Source organism: Pectinophora gossypiella, unplaced genomic scaffold (assembly GCF_024362695.1).
Source record: "Pectinophora gossypiella unplaced genomic scaffold, ilPecGoss1.1 Pgos_53, whole genome shotgun sequence".
Lineage (NCBI taxonomy): Eukaryota > Metazoa > Arthropoda > Insecta > Lepidoptera > Gelechiidae > Pectinophora > Pectinophora gossypiella.
Genome location: NW_026063263.1, coordinates 126,763 through 150,763, shown reverse-complemented (window position 1 = coordinate 150,763; position 24,001 = coordinate 126,763). Strand labels below are relative to the sequence as shown.

The 24,001-nt window shown below is 37.5% G+C and overlaps 2 protein-coding genes across 3 annotated transcripts; one reads left to right on the top strand and one right to left on the bottom strand.

Annotated features, from left to right (window-relative positions):
- Positions 1–12,332: 12,332 nt before the first annotated feature.
- LOC126381439 (uncharacterized) lies at positions 12,333–16,481 on the bottom strand. 2 transcript variants are annotated; one of them, XR_007568818.1, is made up of 3 exons: positions 16,412–16,481; positions 13,210–16,319; positions 12,333–13,122 (listed from the first exon to the last, which is right to left on the bottom strand). XR_007568818.1 is itself a non-coding variant. In XM_050030912.1 (2 exons), exon 2 carries the CDS (start codon positions 16,307–16,309, stop codon positions 15,050–15,052), a length of 1,260 nt encoding a protein of 419 aa, XP_049886869.1. In that variant the 5' UTR covers positions 16,310–16,319; positions 16,412–16,481; the 3' UTR covers positions 13,198–15,049. The 2 variants fall into 2 exon arrangements, 1 of the variants encoding a protein (XP_049886869.1); XM_050030912.1 differs by lacking the exon at positions 12,333–13,122 and having other exon boundaries at positions 13,198–16,319.
- A 6,213-nt stretch (positions 16,482–22,694) lies between these two features.
- LOC126381443 (uncharacterized) lies at positions 22,695–23,518 on the top strand. Its single transcript, XM_050030914.1, has 2 exons — positions 22,695–23,040; positions 23,112–23,518. Exons 1-2 carry the CDS (start codon positions 22,695–22,697, stop codon positions 23,516–23,518), a joined length of 753 nt encoding a protein of 250 aa, XP_049886871.1.
- Positions 23,519–24,001: the final 483 nt, after the last annotated feature.

Sequence of the window (24,001 nt, the reverse complement as noted above, 5' to 3'; positions counted from 1 at the left end):
TAGACATTGAATCGCGAAATAACTTTGCTTGCGCGTTCTAATTTTGTACAGCGACATCTAGTGGATTTCTTGTGGTACTAATGATGTGGAATGTATGGGTTGTTACAATAATAGTTTTTTGGATTGTCTATGGTTAGTTAAGAAAAACTCAATGTTATAAAATGGTGTAAGTTTTTTCGTGCCATAAAATAAATATATCGTGATTCTATAAATCGCCTGTTTTTTATGTTGCCCTCATCAAGCTACCGGAAGGACTAAGATATATATGTAGGGCACATAAAAATGGTCCTTCGATCCGTAAAATTAAAATAGTGAAAAGTGCGCCGGTGGATAAATAACTTCGCTGTGACTGTTCGTGTGTATCTATAATACACCTTTAAATACGACGTCGCGGCCAGATTACACCGTGCGTGAAGGCCTTGAGAAGCCATTTGTAGAAGAAAGCCACGACGAGGATTCGAACGTGAAAGAAATTGCTGTCAAGTGTTCGCGTAATATTCGACCGCGGCATTTCATACTCTTCATACAGCCTCCGCCATTTTGCGACGCATCGAGTGCATTTCTTCGTAAGAAAAGGAAAAAAGAAGACAGAAAACGTCGTGACGTACTTCCTGACATTTTTTTTAATTTCTATTTTTTTTTCCTGCCGGAGTTAGCAGAATTTACTACAGTTGCAGTCATTACCGGTTTTTGGTACGTGTATCGGAACGTTTTCAAGGTGGGTCACAGACAACGGACAGGTGTTCGACCAATCCCGTTGTTTCCGAAGATTCCCGACGATTGCCGACGAGACACGAAGCGCCTACGCCGCGGCCATATTGTCGCGCTGTTTCATTTTCCACTATTTCTACTTGTGAAGGACGCGTGCGCCGCCATTATCATTTTCGTGTAATTATAATTTTTATGGTAAAAGTTAAAGTATTAGTAATAAAAATAACTGCAGTCTTGTGCAGGTAGCCACTGCGAACGCGCGTCACTACCTACTCGCTCGCGCCGGTGGCCGTGCCGTTTTGTTATCTTAGATACCTATTATTGTTTATTCGTGCGTGCGTGAATAACAAACACCCTCCTGACTATATTAGTATAACGTAAAAGGGTAACTCCTGTTAATCAGGAGCCCCTGATAATAAGATGAACTCCAACTCAACGTCCCCAAAAATCCCAACGTCTCAACAAACCCCAAAGTTACAACAAAAGTGCAATGTTCCCACAAAAACAACAAGTTACGCTAATGTAACCTCGACAACATGTTTCCCCAAGAAAGATCAAGCTATAATTTTGGATTCACTAGATGGAGTAACACTAAGGGAGTACCTACTTGCGTTATCCGCTATTATACCTACGACATCTATCCGTTTTATTTCCCGCATATCCAATTCCCATATATGTATCTATACGGACTCGAAACAAACAGCAGACGAGCTCATAGACGGGAAAAAGGAAATTACGGTCCAAAGTAAGACTCTTGAAATTAAACCATTGATTACTAGGAATAAAAGGATAGTTTTATCTAATGTTTGCCCAGTTATCCCCCATTACGTAATTGAGAAAAAATTTGAAGAACTTAATGTAAAAATAATGTCAGCAATAACTTTTATGAAAATTGGGGTAACCGATCCCGGGTTTTCGCATGTGCTGAGTTTCCGAAGGCAACTTTATGTTTCGCCTGAGGATGAGAAACGTCTCCCTGAATCATTCCAGATATCATTTGAAGATACCAATTATTGGATTTACATCTCCACCGACTCCCTTAAATGTTTTTCTTGTAATAGTATGGGACATTTGGCAAAAAATTGCCCCCAGAATTCAAACGGTGAAGAAAGACAATATACACAACTAGAGGAAGAGATAACTAAAATATTTGATAGAAACGACGATTTAATTCCTATTGCAGATACCTCTCTAACTCCTATCCCAGACACATTACTTCAACCATCACAAGAAAATTCAAAAGGAGTAAAACGTATTCACTCCCCTACTACTACCGAATCTACAAAAACAGACTTCTTAAAACCTTCACATGGAATAAGGGCGCTAGGTTCAAAAGGGGACGACTTAGATACTATGGACATTGAAACAGATGAGTCATCTAGCAATATCTCGCTGGAGGATACTGAAGATAGAACAAGGACAAAGAAAAAGTTAAAGAAAATAGACCCTAGAGGAGAGGAAGAGGTCTGGGCAGATATACAGAAGGACTTGACCGAAACAGACAAGGAAATGTTTCCCTTAGATATAGATCAGTTCATAAGTTTAATGGATAACATAAGAGGAAAACAAAATGTCAAAGAAGTGGTATATTCGTATACCGATAACGTGAAAGACCTTATCACTGTGTGCAACAAGTGACACTCTAAGATGAACAAAAGTCTTAAAAATAGATGCGCTCGCCTATCAAGAAAACTCCATGAGATATTAAGTACCACCATCAGTTTATAATTAGTATTATAGTTTGTTAATGTGCATTTATGAATATTTTACAGTGGAATGATAATGGATACTATGCAAGATTAGAAAATCTTAAACTTTTGATTAATCAGGTAGGTCCAGCCTGCATTTGTTTACAAGAAACAAATTTTTCGTCTAATTATTGTGCACCATTAAAAGGGTACGAATCGTTCCATAAAAACCGAATCCTAAGTGGAAGAGCTAGTGGTGGAGTAGTTATTTTTATAAAACCATGTTTCATTCCAAGTCAAGTACAATTAAACACACATTTGGAGGCAGTAGCAATTCAAATTAAATTCCCGTTAAACATTACAATATGTAACATTTATCTTCCAAATAGTAATCATTTAAATATAAACGACTTAAATAACCTGATCTCCCAACTTCCGACACCCTTTATAATTACAGGAGATTTTAATAGTCACCATTTCTATTGGGGATCTGGAAAATGTGATACTAGAGGTAGATTACTTGCAGACTGGTTAGACAACAATAAAGAGGTACTTTTATTGAATTCTGGACAACCAACACACTTTAACAGCAACACGGGAAACACTAGTATTATAGATCTAAGTTTTGCTTCACAAAATATAGTATCATATCTTGACTGGAACGCATTAGAGGATCTGTATGATAGTGACCATTTTCCAATCTTGATTCAATCTCAAATCCAGGAATCTTTATTAAATGACACAAAATTTCCTCAAAAATGGAAGTTTCACAATGCTGATTGGTCAAAGTTTCGAGACGAAGTTGATATTAACATCTCTAGATTAATAGATGATCAATGATATTGTGAAAGAATTTGCTGAAATAATTATCCAAGTCAATTCCAATAACATCGGGTAACTATAACAAGAAAAATGTACCATGGTGGAATGAAGAATGTAGCATAGCAGTCAAGGAAGTAAAGAAAGCATTTAGAACATATAAAAAATATGCGACAAATGATCCAGATTCTGAACTTAAGGTAGAATATAAAAAGAAGAGAGCCATATGCCGCAAAATACTAAAGGAAAGTAGACGGAGAAACTGGAAAGACTGGGTATCATCTATTTCTACCAAAACCCCTGTTGGCGATATGTGGAAAAAAATCCATAAAATCAGTGACCACAATACTCGTTTCAATAAAATAATACTCGAAAGACCAGATGGTACATTTATATCTGATCCTATTTACACTACTGATATGTTAGCTGAGACCTTCGCTTCAAATTCTAGCTCGGAAAATTATGACGATAATTTTATTAGACACAAAGCCTCACAAGAAACCGACCAACATAATTTTGAATTAAACAATAACGCGAACCCAATAAACAAGGAATTGTCTATGCACGAACTGACGTTTGTGCTTTCTCAATTAGGTAATACTAGTCCCGGACCCGACAACATACCCAATACAATAATCAAACACTTACCTATTAGCGGACTTAACTATTTACTAGACCTATATAACTACATTTGGACGAAACAGGTATTCCCAGATTGTTGGAAAGAGGCGCTCGTGATCCCAATTTTGAAACCGGGAAAAGTACCTAGTTCACAATCAAGTTATAGACCTATATCGCTAACTTGTAACCTTTGCAAAATACTTGAAAAAATTATTAGTAGACGGATTAGATGGTATGTAGAAACAAACAAGTACATTTCCCCATTTCAATACGGTTTTCGACAGTTTCGATCAACTATAGATCATTTGATGAATGTTGAAAATGAAATACTAGAAGCTTTTGCAAATGATAACATATTGGTGACAGTAGCATTAGATATTGAGAAAGCCTATGAGATGGTCTGGAAATATAGAATATTGATACTGTTACAGCAAATGGATATTAAAGGCAACACTTAAGCATTTGTTAAAAATTTTTTGACTGAAAGGTCCATAAAAGTTAGAATAAATAATATACAATCTAAATCTACACCTACTGAAAATGGCTTACCTCAAGGATCAGTCCTTAGTGTGATATTATTTCTTATAGCAATTGATGACGTTCTCTCTAAAGTTTCAAAACCGGTTAAAGGTTTTCTTTTTGCTGATGATATAACTATAACATGTAGCGGTAAAACTCTTAAATCTACCTTAAAACTTGTCCAAAAGACTGTAGATAAATTCCAAATGACAATGGGCACTTTTGTATGAAACTTGGTCCAAGAACCTCCACTGATGAGACTTATATGTAATGAAAGCTTATGCTTTCCCTATGATTCTGGCAAAGTTCTATCAGATTCTGTCCCGGGGTTCTTTTTTTACGGCCATGTTTGTCCTGGCTAAAAATGTGATAAAATACAGTGGGAGCTAAAATCGACTCAAGATTTCTTGCTGGATAACTAAGTCTACATAAATATTTATATATCATACTAGCTTTTGCCCGCGACTTCGTCCGCGTGGCGTGTTATATAAGAGAGAGATCTTTGTGTGTGTGGGAGTGCATACTTATGCAGTTTAGATTTTTTCATAAGTACAATTTTTTTCCCAATAACTCCCATTTTTCAAAATACAGCCAAAAATAAACTTTATATTTACTAAGGTATGCATGCATGCTAGATTGAATCAATTGATTGAATTGATTTTTTTTAATTGATTGTTCATTGAGTTTTCATTTTAATACACACTTCCTCTCTTCCCTTCAACGTTGCTGTGCCCTACAGGGTCCATGTTTTAGTTCCTATGCCTATGTAACACCCCATTGTACTACATGGAATGCAATAAATAATTTAATTGAATTGAATTGAAAACATCTATCTTACGCGGTTTCGATTTTTTCATACAAATGTTTTTTCCCGCTAACTACCGTTTCCGTGGGAATTTTGTAATATCCTGTTGCAACTAAGCTTTAAGTTTACTAAAGTACCTGCATGCCAAATTTCAAACGTCTAACTTGAGTGGTTTAGATTTTTCATACAAAAGGATTTTCCCGCTAATTCCCGTTCCCGTGAGAAATTTGGGAATTCCTTTCTTAGTGCACCTCTACGGTACCTATGGTACCTGCATGCCAAATTTCAAACGTCTAACTTGAGTGGTTTAGATTTTTCATACAAAAGGATTTTCCCGCTAATTCCCGTTCCCGTGAGAATTTCGGGAATTCCTTTCTTAGTACACCTCTACGGTATCTAAGGTACCTGCATGACAAATTTCAAACATCTAACTTGAATGGTTTAGATTTTTCATACAAAAGGATTTTCCCGCTAATTCCCGTTCTCGTGGGAATTTCGGGAATTCCTTTCTTAATGCACCTTTACGGTACCTAAGGTACCTGCATGACGAATTTCAAACGTCTAACTTGAGTGGTTTAGATTTTTCATACAAAAGGATTTTCCCGCTAATTCCCGTTCTCGTGGGAATTTCGGGAATTCCTTTCTTAATGCACCTCTACGGTATCTAAGGTACCTGCGTGCCAAATTTCAAACGTCTAGCTTGAGTGGTTTAGATTTTTCATACAAAAGGATTTTCCCGCTAATTCCCGTTCCCGTGGGAATTGAAATTCCTTTCTTAGTACACCTCTACGGAATCTAAGGTACCTGCATGACAAATTTCAAACATCTAACTTGAATGGTTTAGATTTTTCATACAAAAGGATTTTCCCGCTAATTCCCGTTCCCGTGAGAATTTTGGGAATTCCTTTCTTAGTGCACCTCTACGGTACCTATGGTACCTGCATGCCAAATTTCAAACGTCTAACTTGAGTGGTTTAGATTTTTCATACAAAAGGATTTTCCCGCTAATTCCCGTTCCCGTGAGAATTTCGGGAATTCCTTTCTTAGTACACCTCTACGGTATCTAAGGTACCTGCATGACAAATTTCAAACATCTAACTTGAATGGTTTAGATTTTTCATACAAAAGGATTTTCCCGCTAATTCCCGTTCTCGTGGGAATTTCGGGAATTCCTTTCTTAATGCACCTTTACGGTACCTAAGGTACCTGCATGACAAATTTCAAACGTCTAACTTGAGTGGTTTAGATTTTTCATACAAAAGGATTTTCCCGCTAATTCCCGTTCCCGTAGGAATTTCGGAAATTCCTTTCTTAGTGCACCTCTACGGTATCTAAGGTACCTGCATGCCAAATTTCAAACGTCTAACTTGAGAGGTTTAGATTTTTCATACAAAAGAATTTCCCTTCACTACTCTGCTCCTATTGATTGTAGCGTGATGAAAGGTATACTATAACCTGTCCAGGAGTGTGAAGAATAATTGTACCAAGTTTCATTAAAATCCGTCTAGTAGTTTTTGTTTCTATAAGGAACATACAGACAGACAGACAGACAGACAGACAGACAGACAGACAGACAAAAATTTTACTGATTGCATTTTTGGCATCAGTATCGACCACTTATCACCCCCTGAAAGTTATTTTGAAAAAATATTTAATGTACAGAATTGACCTCTCTACAGATTTATTATAAGTATAGATTGTATATCATTTTAAAGAGGATCTTACGCGGCCTCTATCGGAATGGTATCTATTTTATTTCTTCTTATTTTTTTTTTCTTTGTTGTCACTTGTCAGGTAAAGAATGCAATATCAGAAGAAGAAAAAAATGATTGGGCTCCTTTGGAAAGGTTGGAAGGCGCGAAACTCGTACGTAGCTGCTGAGAAAAATGGTGCTACGGACGTGAGTTGGCTGAAAGTCGTTTACATACTTAATGAATTTTTTTTATTTGTGTTTCTGATTCTGATAACCTTCCCCTTTAAAATTGATATACATTATGATATATAATTATGTATATAGACTTAGTTAAATAGTTTTTCGACAACAAATCCTGAGGTGATTTTGCAGTCCACTACTGTACACTCAGGACAAATATGGCCGTAAAAAAACCCTAGGACAGAGTTTGATAGAACTTTGCCAGAATCATAGGACAAGTATAAGCTATCATTACATGCAAGTCTCACCAGTGGAGGTTCTTGGACCAAGTTCCAAGTTGCTGATAAGCTTATATGCAATACCGTAATGACTTGCTAATGATGACGATTTCTTGCAATAGGCAATAGCTTAGCCGGTCTCTATCGGAGAGGTGTTTATTTATTTTTCTTGTTATTATCACTCAGATCAAATTCCGGAAGCAATATAAAAAAAATCGGTGAGACACTTTTGGAAGGGGTAAAAGGCATGAAACTTGAACTTAGCTACCGAGAAACAATGGCGCTGCAGATATAAATTGACTATAATTCGCTTACATAAAGACTTTTTTTGTTTTTTTTTTTTATGTTACGGATTCTGGAAAAGATCCTCTTTAAAATGATATACAATATGATACATAATTATTTATGTAGACTTAGTTATCCAGCAAAAAATCTTGAGCCGATTTTAACTCCCACTGTATTTTATCACATTTTTAGCCAGGACAAACATGGCCGTAAAAAAAGAACCCCGGGACAGAATCTGATAGAACTTTGCCAGATTCATAGAGAAAGCATAAGCTTTCATTACATATAAGTCTCATCAGTGGAGGTTCTTGGACCAGATTCGCCCATTCTCCTTTGGGCTGAAACCAGTGGATTTAAATTTTCAAAATTAAAAACTGAATTTATTGTATTCTCAAAGAAGAAGAAAATTACAACGAATTATTCATTAAACTTAAACGGACATACAATTAAAGAAGTTAAGAATATAAGAATATTGGGATTAACACTGGATAAAAAACTGTCATGGATAACACATGTAAATAAATTGAAGACTGAATATTACAAAAGACTAAACATCATAAAAGTATTATCATCAACATCATGGGGTGCTGATCAGAGCTGTTTGATAAACACCTATCGAGCGATAATTAGACAAAAATTGGATTATGCATCAGTTATATACGATTCGGCAAGAGAACGTACCTTAAAATCTCTAGAATGCATTCAAAATACAGCTCTTCGTCTTAGTATAGGCGCCTTTAAGACTAGTCCTGTGAAAAGCATAATTGCTGAATCCGGAGAAGTTCCATTAAACTTCAGAAGAAAAGAGTTAACCATAGTGTATGCAGCTAATATACTATCTCAACCAGACAATCCAGCGTTTCATCTCTATACAAAAGAATCAGCATCAGATTCTGAATATTGTTTTCGACCTGCATTACCACAACCTTTAAGAATTAGAGCTAAAAATTATTTAAGTGAACTAGATCTAGTTATTCCTCCTGTGTATACCAAAAAAAAATATGTTTCTTTCCACCCTGGGACAAAATAGATCTCCCTATTAACTTAAAGCTAGCAGAAAATATCAAAGACGATACACCACAATATATTTATAAAAACTTATTTCACGAACTTAATGAGACGCATAAAAATAGTAAAACCTATTATACGGATGGGTCCGTCATAAATGGTATATCAGGATGTGCCATTGTTTCAGGAGGTGAATACCACAACTACAGACTTTTAGATTGCCACTCAATCTTTAGCTGCGAAGGAATTGCTATACTTAAATCTTTAGAATTAATCCAAAAGGAATCAAACTTTAGAAAATTTGTAATTTATACTGACTCCAAATCATGTTTGACAGCTTTACAAAATCTTAATAACGTACACCCACTTATAACAGAAATCAAACAAAAAGTGCATGATCTCATTCGAAACAACTTTAATATTGAACTCATCTGGATTCCTAGTCATCAAGGGATATTAGGTAATGTGAAAGCAGATACGGAAGCCAAAAATGCAATAAATATTACTTTCATTGATAAATCTGTTAAAGCTAGCCAAACTGAAATTAAAAAGTTATTTAAATTGGAAATTAGAAAGATTTGGGATATTTATTGGAGAACAGGAAACACAAGTAAACTTTTTGATATAAGAAAATCTATTTTTGAAAGATCTCCAACCTCTTTTTCGTGCAGAAAAGATCAGGTGGCTATCACTAGACTTCGGATCGGACATACAAATTTAACTCATATACATTTGATTACTAAAGAAGAGAGAAATAAATGTGATAAATGTGGGATGGACTTAACTGTATATCACCTCTTAGATGAGTGCACAGCTTACAATGATTAAAAACTTAAATGTAATGTTCCTTATAATATGATAGACTGTTTAACACATAATGGGTGTATACGTACACTTGAATTTTTGAAAACTATACAATTATATAAACATTTGTAATTTGCCGTGGTCATTGATGACCTTTGATGTTAAAAAGCGACCTTAAATAAATAAATGAAAAAAAAAAATAACTGCAAATTGTTGTAAAAAGGTTCCTGCATACGACGACACTGTACGTAAGACTTGTTGCATTAAGTATTTACCTGCAATTCATAACGTGGAAATTATTTTTTTACGTACTTGCATTTGTCCTTTTGTATAGGTTTTTACATACAAGATGACGCTGCCGGACGATTCCGACAAGCTTAAAAGGCTTATAAGTGAGCGCGGGTACGTGAAGTCATGTCTTACACGTATAGAACGTTTCTGTGCGTCGGGTTTAGAAACCGCATCACTAGAATTGCTCCAGGAAAAACGTACACGACTCGTCGAGATACTCAAGGAGTACGAGAAATACAACAAGGAAATTCTATTCCTTAATCCAGATGACAAGGAAAACCCGGAAGAGTATGAAAGTAAGTACTATAATTCTATTGCTTCGATCGATCTTGCAATAAAATCGCGTAAACATTGCGAGTCAGATCCGCCCAAACCGAATAATTTCGATTTTAAAAAATTACCGCAAATAAATATTAAAACATTTGATGGAAAAAATGTAGTGGACTATACTCCTTTCATCAACATGTTTAAGGCGGTTATACATGCGGATTCCAATTTAAGTTTATGTCAGAAGTTATATTATTTGACCACATTTTTAGCAGGGGAAGCAATTGATTTAATTAAAAACCTGCATTCAGCATTAGATCTTCTAGATAAAAGATATAATAACGTGCCAATGATAGTGAACCATCACATTAATACCTTGCTCGACTTACCTGCCTTCAATAAATGCACAGCACAGAATATTTTATTTTATTTTATTTGGGTAGCTTACAGCCTTTTTTACAAAATGAATATAAGGTCTCTTATATCCAATGTTAACCTTCATATTGCGGCATTAAAGAACTTAAACTTGCCTGTTGACCAGTGGGACGCTCTGCTTGTTAATATCTTGTCCAGGAAAATTGATGCCTATTCTAACAGGGGTTTTCATTTGGAAAGGGATGCAAAGGAAGTGCCTACTCTAAAGGAGTTTCTTGAATTTCTAGAAAAGCGAGCGCTTGCCATAGAGAATACCAGCGGTGAGAAAATGTACTCATCTGCAGCTGACTCAGCAGGCACTTCTAAAGGTGGTAAGCCTGGCAAGTCTGCCAGCTTTGTAGCAGCCTCGACTTCATATAAGTACTGTCAGAAATCACATAAGTTATATGAGTGTGCCTTATTTAAACTCTTTTCTGACAAAGACAAGAGAGAATTGATAAAGAAGAACAACCTGTGTGTGCTTTGCCTTAATTCACATCGTGGAAAATGTACACTGCGCATAAAATGCTCTGCATGCCAGGGCAGGCATAACACGCTTCTGCACATGGTGCAAACTAAACTGACCGAGGCCAGCAATGCTGCTGCTATAATGCCTACTAACACCGATAATAGTGCTGTGGTGATGTCGAGCACCTCCCAAGCGAGAGGCGTGGTGCTGCCTACTGCAGTGGTACGTCTAATCGACAAAAATGGGAAATTTATTCATGCACGAGCTTTATTAGATACAGGCAGTCAAGTGTCTTTTGTCTCTGAAAAGTTAGCCAGTAAAATTGACTGTAATATATCCCCAACTAACCAGATTATTACTGGGATCATTCAAGGCACTACTAACATCATGCATAAAAAAGCAGATATTTCTGTTTATTCGTCTATAAACGATTTTAAATTAAATGTGTCATGCCTTGTAACAAAAAACATTACTTGTGAATTGCCACAACAGAGTTTTGACATAAAGGGATTCAATATACCATCTCATGCCCGCCTTGCCGACAAAAGCTTCAATAAAACTGGGGAGATATTGTTGCTTCTAGGAGCCGACGTATTTTTCCAGGTTCTCCAACGCGAGTCGCTGCCGCTAACACCAACGGGGCCCTTCCTGGTTAACACGAGCTTCGGTTATGTTGTCGCAGGCAGCCTGCCTGTGTCTGCAGGCCAGGTATCCTCGTCAAACTTTTGTGTAACAGTTCAAGGTAACATTTATGATAACCTTAAATTACAAAATGATCTGCTAGATGATCATAACATTTGTGATAAGTTTAATAACTGCAAATTGCAAAATGATCAGTCAGATAATCTTAATATTTGTATTAATAATAATTGTAATTTACAAAATGATCATTTAGATGATCTCAATAACACCATTCCAAAATTCTGGGAATGTGAACAAGTGCCTAATAATTTTAAAGAAGGTACAACTGAACAGAAATTAGCTGAGGAATGTTTTCAGCACTCTGTACAACTTATTGATAAAAAGTTTTATGTGGCACTTCCATTAAAACTTGAATTAGAATATATTGAATTAGGTGACTCATTTTCGCGTGCACTGCAGAGATTTTACAATCTGGAAAAACGGTTTTCTAGGGATGAGAACTTGCATCAGCAGTACAATAAATTCATGAATGAATATATTCAACAGGGACATGCAAAACTTTATGATATTTCAAACTACGATTCTAAAGCTGGAAATGTGTATTATTTACCCCACCATCCTGTTATAAACCCTAATAGTAAAACTACACCTGTTCGAGCTGTCTTTGACGCAAGCATGCTGTGGCGGCGTTTATGATAATAACACTTACTAACAAGTATATTACTATACCGTCACATAAGTTACAACAATAATTGAAGATTATAGAAACTTTGAAGGGACAATTCAGTGGTCATGAGATATCACATATGTATCTGATTAATGATATAAATTACATATTCTAACGCGTCCGACATAGATACTTCAACTATCTATGTTTTATCTGAGAGCCATCTTCGACTGATGGACGGTAGAAGACCGCATTACTCTCCGCACGGGCCCGGGTCTCGTACCCGTTGGATCCACCTTACCAGCATTGGCTACTTCCATGTACTGGTGAGGCTTGCAACATTGGATCCTCTTACCCGTTAGGCAGTAACTGAGCATCTCCTCATGTACATGGGGCTGGGCCCCCTCGGGTCTCCTCAACACCCCTACAACCCGCCTTTACCTCCCTGCCTCTCACCACCCACTATCTGCTCATACGAATCCATCAGAATCTCGCCCAGATAGGATTACTAGGGGAACATGTACGGCGAAGAGCCCGTACTGCTAGTCCCCCTACTCAAGATTGGGTGGCCACCCCTAAACTCGCTTCTAGGCTGGCTGGACGTTGCGATCCACGCCACCTAGCTCATGGGTAAGTGCGTCCACTTCACCCTAGTGCTGATCCCAGAGCACCCGTCAAACTTGGTGAGAGGTAACTTAATGCTCAGAACCACTGTGACAATTATTACATTCAATGACACTACTTTGTACCTCATGCTGTACAACGTGTAACATAATAGATGATATCTCAAGAGCCTTGTCGCACTTCACTTAACTAAGCCATCAGGGACTTACCGACCTTGCTCCACATCATCTTACATGCAGGCAGACAACCATTACCTGGTGTCTCTCACGATTCGTACTCTTATCGTGTTCTTTTCTCTTATAACGTATTCGCGCCAACACGCAAAGTCCCGCGCTCTCTAAAAAACATTAAAACCATAGACTATGATCCCTTATTTTTCTTTTATTAGTGATGTCACAGTAATTGCATATAATCAGTCACTCACCCAACATAGAATTCGTGGGACTCCACGACACTCCCGACGGCGAAAGAAGAACGAAAAGCTGTAGAATCCACTCCGCGAACCTTTCTCGTGCGCGGATGGCAGCCTCTCCTCTGACTCTACCATCTGTTACTCTATTAGTAACCTGGTCTGTCTCAGATGCATACATTTCGATAGATTCCTCGAAAAAGGGAACTCCCTTCAACCATATCCACATCCTGTTGATGTCAGAATGTTGTAAAGACCATTTACTTCGCTTTCTACAACTATCACGGGGAACTTCAGGAGTCTCAACTTCAAATGCTGTTTCTCGCCCTTTTGGTACTTGGTCAATGCAATTTTTTACTGTCTGTACTCTTTCGATAACTTCTACTGGGACACACATGCGCAACAGAACGCGTAAATGTCCGATTTCCCACTTGTACCTTTGCCACATGACATTTCCCATCTTTACTTTCGACTAAGGTAGTTAGTCTTTCGTAGACGCCACCGTGCTATGGCGGTAACAGAGGAATAAATTTTTATTTAATGTTGCTCTTCACACACTGACTTTTCCATAAAATTTCGATTTAAATTGTGTATCATTATTGGACATAACCATGGTATTTCTCAACATGCAACAAATTGTATCTCGGTGAATAGACATTCTTTTATGGTTATATCGTTAACAACCTGTAAATGGATTGCTTTTACATCTAGGCAAGTGAAAAGACAGATCTATCTCTTATCCTTTTTTTAGAAACTTCAAGAATGATAGGACCAAAGTAATCCATTCCTGCAATTGTGAATTGTTCACTAAAGGTAACTCTCTCTACTGGGAAACCGTTGCATCATATAACTCATATGGGCCTCCACTACGATTTACTTCTTGAGCTCTCCCTTGGGGTATCCAATACATTTTATGAATCAAACTAAATGTCTGAGACAGTCTTTTCGTTTCCCAGCTACTTCATCAGGGAAGTACTTGTTTGTATATCTGTTATTTCTTTCATAGATGTCTCTACTTCATTTGTATTTTGCTCAGGAAGCTGCATGTCAAAAAATAGTCTTCATAACCTTTCCCAGCCATTTCAGGATCCTCTGATATCATCAGACCCTCCTCAGCCAACGAAGGTGCACTTTCATCATTACAGAACAGGCCATTCCGTTTCACCTCTCATATAAAATGTTGGTCCAGAGAACTATAATTCCTTTTTTAACTTTACACTGTCAGGACATGTCGCGACAGCGGTGGGGCAGTTGATACGTAACGTAAATCGAAGTCCTTATTCTGTTTTATTTTGATTACAAGTCCCAAACCGCAAAGAAGACTATAGTCTTGAGGTTTTCATCTAAGAGTGGATGGTCATACTATCAGTCCACAAATATTTTCGCTTGTTATTGATAAACTATCGAATGTCTCTATGGTTTCTTTATAAAGTTCAAGTAGTGCTTCATCTTGTTACCAGGCTAAGCTAGGCAGCAGCAGACAGCAGGCAGGCAGCAGGCTAGGCTAGATTGTCAATATAAAATCTATCTGCAACTTTATTTTCCCATTCTGAACTTCAACAGCAATGCCGTCAAATCCTCTATCATGGAGGGACCTCTGTACTTTCATTGGCAAATAAAACTGTCAGCTGGATTCTATGTGTGATACAATATAGAAATTCAACATTCTGTACCTCTCTTAGTGGTTAAAGTTATTTCAACTGAAAGACTGATGATCTCTGTTGGTGAGTTGAGGCCAAAAATAATAAATAAGTAATTTGTCTTAAATAAATCTTTATAAATAAGTAAGTTTGATGTTATATAGCTTCTCTGGCTCTCACAAATCAATAGAAGCTATGCTGGTATATCACCATCTCTACTCCTCACTCTTGTCATTATCGTCGTTTTCAATTGTCTTTGTTTTTTCAGATTTCTTCATTGATATATGTTGCTGAAGTATCTTACGGCACATGGCTCTGTTATGATTGCCTTGACAGTGGTGACATGGTATTCTCAGGCTACAATTTCTAAATGGGTGTCCATGTTTAAAACATCTATAGCATTTGTACTTCAATGCTTTCTGACGATCATAAAATGTTTTATACTCCTTACAGTCTTCACTGTAATGAGCTCCTTTACAGAAGGCACATTCTGGTTTACGCCGGCTATGGTGTATGTTGTATCCATGGTGAATAGGCTTTCTCTTCAGAACTGGTTTCACATGAAGAGCTTCTGTAGAGTGACCCAATTCCTTAAAGTCTGGCACGTCTGGCACATCCAGCACATTGTTAAATTCAGATCTCTCTTTTGCATTTATAATTTTTTCCAAACCTTTCACAGTGGTATCTAGATCCCTGTTCTTGGGTGTAATTAGGTTTAGCTCATAAATTATACTATTTGGAAACTTTGAGCAAATCAAGCTCCTTAGATTATTTCCTTTAGTGTCTTCTCCTAGGGAGTCAAGGATGCGTATATGTTTAACAATTGCATCTAATGTTGAACGTAAGGAGTCATTTGATGATTGTGGCAGTCTTGACAGTGCTTCATAATGGGCATCAACCACAAGGCTTTTGTCTCCGAATCTATCTTTAAGAATGTTTACAGCCACATCATAACCATTATTTGTAATGTCAATTCCTCTCAGAGTATCTAAGGCCTTACCTTCAAGAGATGAGAAAAGATAGGAGAGCTTGTCAGCCTTATTCAATGGTTGGTTATGGATATTAGACTCGAACTTGTCCCAAAACTCTTGCCATTTCAAGACATCTCCGTTAAACTTCATGAGTTCCAGTTTCGGCAGTTTGGTTCCCATTATTTGGGTTTCATTACAAGTCCTTTTTTGACAGGTTAGTTGGTAGATTGTCTCCAATTCGGCAGATAAGTCTTCTGCTTTCATTTGGTTAAGTGTATACCTTTCTTGTTCCTTTATGTCGAGATTCGGGGAGCATTTTATTAACTTGAAGAAATCTTCTTCAAACTTTTTGGTTGCTGTCATAAGTTTAACCTTTACTGTTGTAAGTTCTTCTAAAGACACGCCTTCTGTCTGCGCACGGTTCGTGATGTCGGTCGCTGCAGCACAAAGTTGTTTGAGTTGCTCGTCTCGTAACGAGAGGCGCTCCTTCATTAATTTATCCATAGTCTTCAAACTGGAATAAGACGAAAAAAAAGAAGAAAATTTCAGGGATTTGACTTCTATAACAATAAGCCTCATTTTGCGCAGATAATGTACATAGGTTACCTTTCATTTAACGTAGTTTAGGTGTGAAATACTTATCACAAGTCATATCCTGGGTCGGTAAATCCTGTATGAACTCCTTACGAGTTCCTTACGAGTTCCACAATCGGCCCTCTATGACGCCGTCTGTAATACGTATTTAACGAAATATTGATAAGGATTTCTTCATTCCTAAGCATGAATAACGAGAAATTCGTTCTAAATATACATTCAGCTTCATTACTCCCTTACCGCAAAACGGACGGCGATTTTCTTGGGGTCTACACCACACTCCCCACGCCGAAAAGTGTTACACTAACTAGTTACTTTACAACAACACTTTGTAAAATCAATGCAATGCACTTAAATTGATATTTAAAACGTTTAAAACAGATTTCACTTCTACTTTGCCTTGACGAGAAAATTTTCAACTTCAACAACGAAAAAGGCGGTAACTAAGTGATGTAGCGTTCTTACGAAAATTGTTATCGATAAAAAGAATCGATCACTCGTTGACCGGTTGAAACACTTTTATAAATCAAAAAACACTTATCAACCTTCTTAAAAATAACCGTTAACGTAAGTTTAATTCGAAAATAATATTTTATCTTAGTTTATTAAATAACACAACGGAAAATATAATTTATAAAAATATTTTGTACCGAACAAATAAATCGATTTTTAAACAAAAATCGTACGTGGTACCGCACTCATAACACAAAAAAACGCAACCCCCTATAGTCTATGGCGCCATAGAACGTAACGTAATACGCAAAACCGTGAATAAAACTCGGAATAATTTATAATTATTTATTAGGGGTAAAGGAAATAAAAATGCAATTTAGTATTCCAGAACGAAATGTTTTTTGTAGACTTATGAAAATACATCTCACACAATTTCAATTTTTTTTTTTTTAATTGCTTTGCTTCGCTTCCTAGAGGTTATATAGATCCCAGCACCTCCACCAAATTATGTGGCGGCGTTTATGATAATAACACTAACTAACAAGTATATTACTATACCGTCACATAAGTTACAACAATAATTGAAGATTATAGAAACTTTGAAGGGACAATTCAGTGGTCATGAGATATCACATATGTATCTGATTAATGATATAAATTACATATTCTAACGCGTCCGACATAGATACTTCAACTATCTATGTTTTATCTGAGAGCCATCTTCGACTGATGGACGGTAGAAGACCGCATTACTCTCCGCACGGGCCCGGGTCTCGTACCCGTTGGATCCACCTTACCAGCATTGGCTACTTCCATGTACTGGTGAGGCTTGCAACATTGGATCCTCTTACCCGTTAGGCAGTAACTGAGCATCTCCTCATGTACATGGGGCTGGGCCCCCTCGGGTCTCCTCAACACCCCTACAACCCGCCTTTACCTCCCTGCCTCTCACCACCCACTATCTGCTCATACGAATCCATCAGAATCTCGCCCAGATAGGATTACTAGGGGAACATGTACGGCGAAGAGCCCGTACTGCTAGTCCCCCTACTCAAGATTGGGTGGCCACCCCTAAACTCGCTTCTAGGCTGGCTGGACGTTGCGATCCACGCCACCTAGCTCATGGGTAAGTGCGTCCACTTCACCCTAGTGCTGATCCCAGAGCACCCGTCAAACTTGGTGAGAGGTAACTTAATGCTCAGAACCACTGTGACAATTATTACATTCAATGACACTACTTTGTACCTCATGCTGTACAACGTGTAACATAATAGATGATATCTCAAGAGCCTTGTCGCACTTCACTTAACTAAGCCATCAGGGACTTACCGACCTTGCTCCACATCATCTTACATGCAGGCAGACAACCATTACCTGGTGTCTCTCACGATTCGTACTCTTATCGTGTTCTTTTCTCTTATAACGTATTCGCGCCAACACGCAAAGTCCCGCGCTCTCTAAAAAACATTAAAACCATAGACTATGATCCCTTATTTTTCTTTTATCAGTGATGTCACAGTAATTGCATATAATCAGTCACTCACCCAACATAGAATTCGTGGGACTCCACGACACATGCTTACTAACAAAAATATTTGCTTAAATGATATCATGTTGAACGGGCCCGTAGTACAAAATGATCTTTTTGACATTTTAACACAGTTTAGGACTTTCAAATTCGTTTTACTTTATGACATTAAAGCTATGTACCGTGGAAAAATGTTGGATAATAAGTATTGCTGCTTGCAAAATATTCTCTGGCGCGAATCACCTCATGATCCCTTGCAGTGTTTACAATTGCAAACTGTAACTTACGGGTTAAAAGCTCTGCCTTTCTGGCTACTCGTTGTCTAATCGAGTTAGCTGATAGATATAAGGATCAATATCCGTTAGCTTCATTTGTTCTCAAATATTTAAGCTATGTTGATGACATACAGTGTGGATCTAATGATCTCTCTGAGCTTCTTGAGATGAAAAGGCAACTTGTAGAGCTTTTAGGATTAGCTAGCTTTTCTTTGCACAAGTGGTGCTCTAATAACAGTAATCTTATTGATGATATACCTGTTAAACTTCACCAGTTAAATAATAAAAATTTTGATAAAACAAACTCTTATGTAAAAACTTTAGGTTTGACTTATATAATGTTGACTCTGATACGCTCAATATGCAATGCCCTGTAGTTCAGAGCCAAAAAACCTACACAAAACGGCAAATGTTAAGTTTTGTCAGTAAATTTTTCGACCCATTGGGTCTAGTAGGGCCTATCTTAGTGCAGGCTAAATATTTATGTGCATCAGGATCGCGGGTGTATTTCTCAGATCGGACTAAACATATTGCCGTTATTTAGTACGTCCTGTGTACTTTTACGTACCTCTTCTGAAAATCTGTGTACCTACGTCCAGACAGTAATATTTTGAATATTAGGTACACCCGCCATTCTGACGTCAGAACCGCGGGTGTACTGTTAACCCATATGTGTAGCTTAGTAAATGTTTAAGTAGATTTGGTACCTCGTGTGTACCTTCAGAAACAAGTATCAAATATGTAAAATACTATAAAATTTATGAGAAAAAATTTTTTTCTTTTATTTTACGTCGTTATTTTATAAAACGTATTAGGATGACCAACAACCCTTTGGCTACCTATTATAGAATTAGACAGATGTTTGTCAGTGTTTGTAGAACCAAAAAGAAACAATGACGGTTCTGAAAGTTTTTTTTATTCATCTGAATGGTAATAATAAGTAATAATATGAGCATTTTAATGAAACAATTGAACACATAGCATAGTAACGAAACTATGTGAACATTTAACAATTAAACATTTAATGAAACATTAAATGTAATGAAAATATATATTATGAAAATTTGAACAATAAATTATTAGTTAAATAGAATATCCATACTTCCATACTAATATTATAAATGCGAAAGTAACTCTGTCTGTCTGTCTGTCTGTCTGTCTGTCTGTCTGTCTGTCTGTCTGTCTGTCTGTCTGTTACTCTTTCACGCCTAAACGGCTCAACGGATTTTGATGAAATTTGGTATGGTGATAGATGATAACCTAGAAATGGTCATAGGCTATAAATAATCACGCCATCGTTCTTAGGGGGTAGGCAGTTGGCAGATAACTAAATTGATTTAGTGATTTGTAGTCGTTTTTGTTGGGACTTTTGCTCTTTCACGTCTAAACGGCTGAACGGATTTTAATGAAATTTAGTAAGGTAATAGTTGGTTATCTAAAAACGGTTGTACGAGCAAATTGATCACGTCATCGTACTTAGGGGGTAGGAAGTAGGCAGAAAACTGAATTGAGTTAGTGATTTTTTTATGGTTTTTGCTGGGAGTTTTGTCTATCATGCCTAAACGGCTGAACGGATTTTGATGAAATTTAGTAAGGTGATAGATTGTAACCTAAAAAAGAATATGGGCTATTAATATTTATGCTATCGTACTTAAGGCGTAGGCAGTAGACAGAAAACTAATTAGGTTAGTGATTTTTAATTGTTTGTTTTAAAAGTTTGCCTCATTCACGCCTTAACGTCTGAACGGAATTTTATAAGACTTGGTTAATTTAAAGATAGGATCTTAGGCACGGACACAGGCTACTTTTTATGGCGGGAAAATACCTCATTCCCGCGGAAATCTAGATTTCGTGATCGTGTCAAGAAGCGCATGACGCCATAGCTACTGGAATGATTTCGATGTTTTTTTTTAAACTGAGTGACTTCAAGTTAGTATTTGATCACTTTTCTAACTTAGAGGGTAGGTAGGCGCCATAATTTAGGGAATTTATGATAAAATTTTGATGCAACTGTCTTTATTAAACAGTTATATCTCATCCCAAGTAGCAACCGATTGTCTTAAAAGAGAATTGTAGATATCTTGAAGGCAAGTAGACTAAATCAAACCCTTGTCTTGGATAAGTCTTATATGTCTCCAAGATATCCCTCAAGATATCTTGAAGATACAGTTTAGTAAAAGTGGGCACATACTTTAACTCTTATACAAGACAGACTTAAGACAACGCTAAGTCAGACTTAAACCCTACTTTAGACAATGTTCTTGCATATTCTAAACTTAGAATTCTTGTAGTATCACTTAATACCAAGAATGTATACTTGAAGATATCTACAATACTTAGTTAAGACTATAGGATTGAATTGCACTGAGTCAATTGTAACTTAACGAAGTAAAACTTCAGATCATACTAAAACGATTTTTACTTCACGCGTCTTTATTTTAGAATATAATGGCGAACATTTATATTAACACAAGAAATGAAGACTGTAAGAAAATGGCGTCTAAAATATTTGTTAAGTTGTTTTAACAAAAGGTTATTCTGCCGTTTCACGTACAGGAAATTATAAACGCATGATTGTTTCTCGTGTAAAATCGATAGAAAGTGTTAAAAAACAGAAGGGCCTTTAATATATCAGAAAAATAATAATAAAATTTGGATTGATTATTCAGCAAATAAAAAAAATGGTGACATATAGTATAGAGAAATTCATTTTCTATTAATATGTGACAGCTGAACGCAGTAATTGTTACTACAACAGGAATATATATTAATTTACTTCAGTTTTTGACGATAATATTGTCAAAAAAATATTACATGTTTTCTTCCTGTAAATGCAAAATGGCGTTAAGTAATATTTTTCTAAATGAAGTAAGACTTTAGAAACAATTGATTTCGTAAGAATCAGTTTAGAAAAGTAAAGTCAAGTTGCACTTCATCAAGTACTAGTTAAGATAAATTTTTCTCTCTAAAACTTCAATTGTCTAGGAGTATACCAACTTAAGACAAAAAGTATTTAGTGAATTCCTACTTAAAACTCTTATATCTAAAGTGATCCTCTATTTTGATTTAGTAAAGTAATGTCGTAAAATCATGTTTGTTTATTCTGTGCCAGAATCATCTATGTAACAAGTAACAATTAAAATCGAACAAGCTTAAAACCTATGGAAAGTATGTTTGTTTGAGAGGTAAGTTTTTCGACTCGTGGAAGATAAAAAAATATTGTTATGCTGAGTTCTTACTTGGATAGGAATGTGATTTACTTAATTTTTTAATATTTATCACAATTGGAACTAACAAACATAAACTCTATTTGCTAATGAGTCTCCGTGCATACATTCTCATAGGTACCTACATGGTTCGCTGACGCAAAGTAGGTAAGATCACCGCGCTTCTAATTGCCAACGGAAACAATGTGATTGTGGGCTCCTGCCTACATCTATCCACTATTCAATTTCCACTCATCCACACAAACACGTAAACATACACATACATAGATATACGTAATATATTTATATACATATACATAATAATAATAATATACACAAATATTATAATATAAATATATAAATATCATCCGTCACTGTATCAGTTGGCTTGACGTATCGTGAGAGGACAATGGAATCGCGCGCTGTCGTTTGTGTGAGTTGAACTACCAGCGCGCGGGCGCATCGCGCGGCGCGAACGAGTCGTTGCCTACCTTCGCATAGACGATTATCGGATCGCTTACTCGCTCGATGTATTGTTATTTTTTATGTGCTTCTTTGTATTTCTATAATTATTATTCTAGCCATCTATTCTTGTGCTGTATCTATTGACTTTCTTCTTCAACTATTTGTGCTTCCCTTCTGTGCTGTGCTACTCAATAAACTTTACACAAAGGAGTTGTGGCTTGTTATTGGAAGGTACATCGCCTACCTACCTTCATCGGAGCCCCACACTGGTGACCCCCAATTGGATTTGGACTGCACCTGTTGAAGAACCGTACGTACAGTGATGTCTAGAACTGATAAGGAAACATACAAAGACGCCATACCGGACCATGACGACGTCACGACTGGGCGTGTTTCCAAAGGCAAAGGATCCGTCACCCGAGATCTGCAAAGTCGGAATAAGGGTTCCACCTTTTTGGCCAGAGGAGCCTGAGATATGGTTCGGACAGATTGAGGGGCAGTTCGCCAACGCCGGGATCACGAGCGACACCACGAAATTTAATTACGTCATCAGCAACCTGGACAGACAATTTTCGAAAGAAGTGAAGGATCTGATTATAAGACCGCCGGCTACAAACAAGTATGAGAAACTTAAGGCAGAGCTTATTAAAAGACTCAGCGCGTCTCACGAGCGAAAAGTGAAGCAACTCCTCATGCACGAAGAGCTCGGAGACCGTAAGCCTTCTCAATTTCTTCGCCACTTGCAAGGCTTAGCTGGTGAAGAAGTGCCAGTGGAGTTCCTGCAGACTATTTGGACCAGTCGCCTACCGAGACTGTTTTGGCAGCGCAACCGGATGCATCACTTGAAGTGTTGGCAGAATTGGCAGACAGGATCCAAGACATCGCTCCATCAACACCTCAAGTAGCAGCTGCATCCACGAGCCACGCACCGGGATCCAGCATCGACGCTGTGGCTAAAGAAGTCGCCGAGCTTAGGAAGCAGCTCCAGAACCTTACTTCGCAACTGAGCGGAAGGTCTCGCAGCCGCACGAGGCAACAGCAGCGGCGCCGTGCACGATCTTCATCAACCCGATCTCAATCGAATTATAGGAAGTTCCCCGTATGCTTTTACCACCATAAATACGGCTCGCAGGCCCACAAGTGCATCCGTCCGTGCGATTTTAAGGCGGAAAACTCCATGGGCGGTCGGTAATGGCGGCTGACGATTGCCCAAACACAACTGGTCGCCTGTTTGTCACGGACCGTAAAACGAAAACCCAGTTTTTGGTTGATACTGGAAGCGACCTCTGCGTTTTCCCCCGGACATCACTCCGTGACCGTCGTGCGCCTACAACCTACCAGCTCAGCGCAGCAAACGGATCAGCCATCACCACATACGGCTACGTGCACTTCAACCTGGATCTAGGTCTACGTAGGGACTATGTGTGGCGATTTATTGTTGCGGACGTCACCAAAGCCATCATAGGGGTAGATTTTCTGTCCTATTATAATTTGATAGTCGACTGTAGGAACCAACGGCTGATAGACAATACTACTAGTTTGTCAGCTCCAGCTTCGCATGTCAATCACAGGGACACTATTTCCTCTGTGAAGGTAATGACCGGCAACTCGCGTTATCACCAACTTTTGGCAGAGTTCCTCGAAATTACTCGGCCAGCTGGTACAATACGGCACA

What these genes read in the sequence shown, in the direction of transcription:
- LOC126381443 (XM_050030914.1), top strand. Translation starts at nt 22,695, where the DNA reads ATGACGACGTCACGACTGGGCGTGTTTCCAAAGGCAAAGGATCCGTCA. An exon ending in GCACGAAGAGCTCGGAGACC is followed by an intron (nt 23,041 to 23,111) that starts GTAAGCCTTCTC and finishes GAGTTCCTGCAG; the next exon opens with ACTATTTGGACCAGTCGCCT.
- LOC126381439 (XM_050030912.1), bottom strand. Translation starts at nt 16,309, where the DNA reads ATGGATAAATTAATGAAGGAGCGCCTCTCGTTACGAGACGAGCAACTC.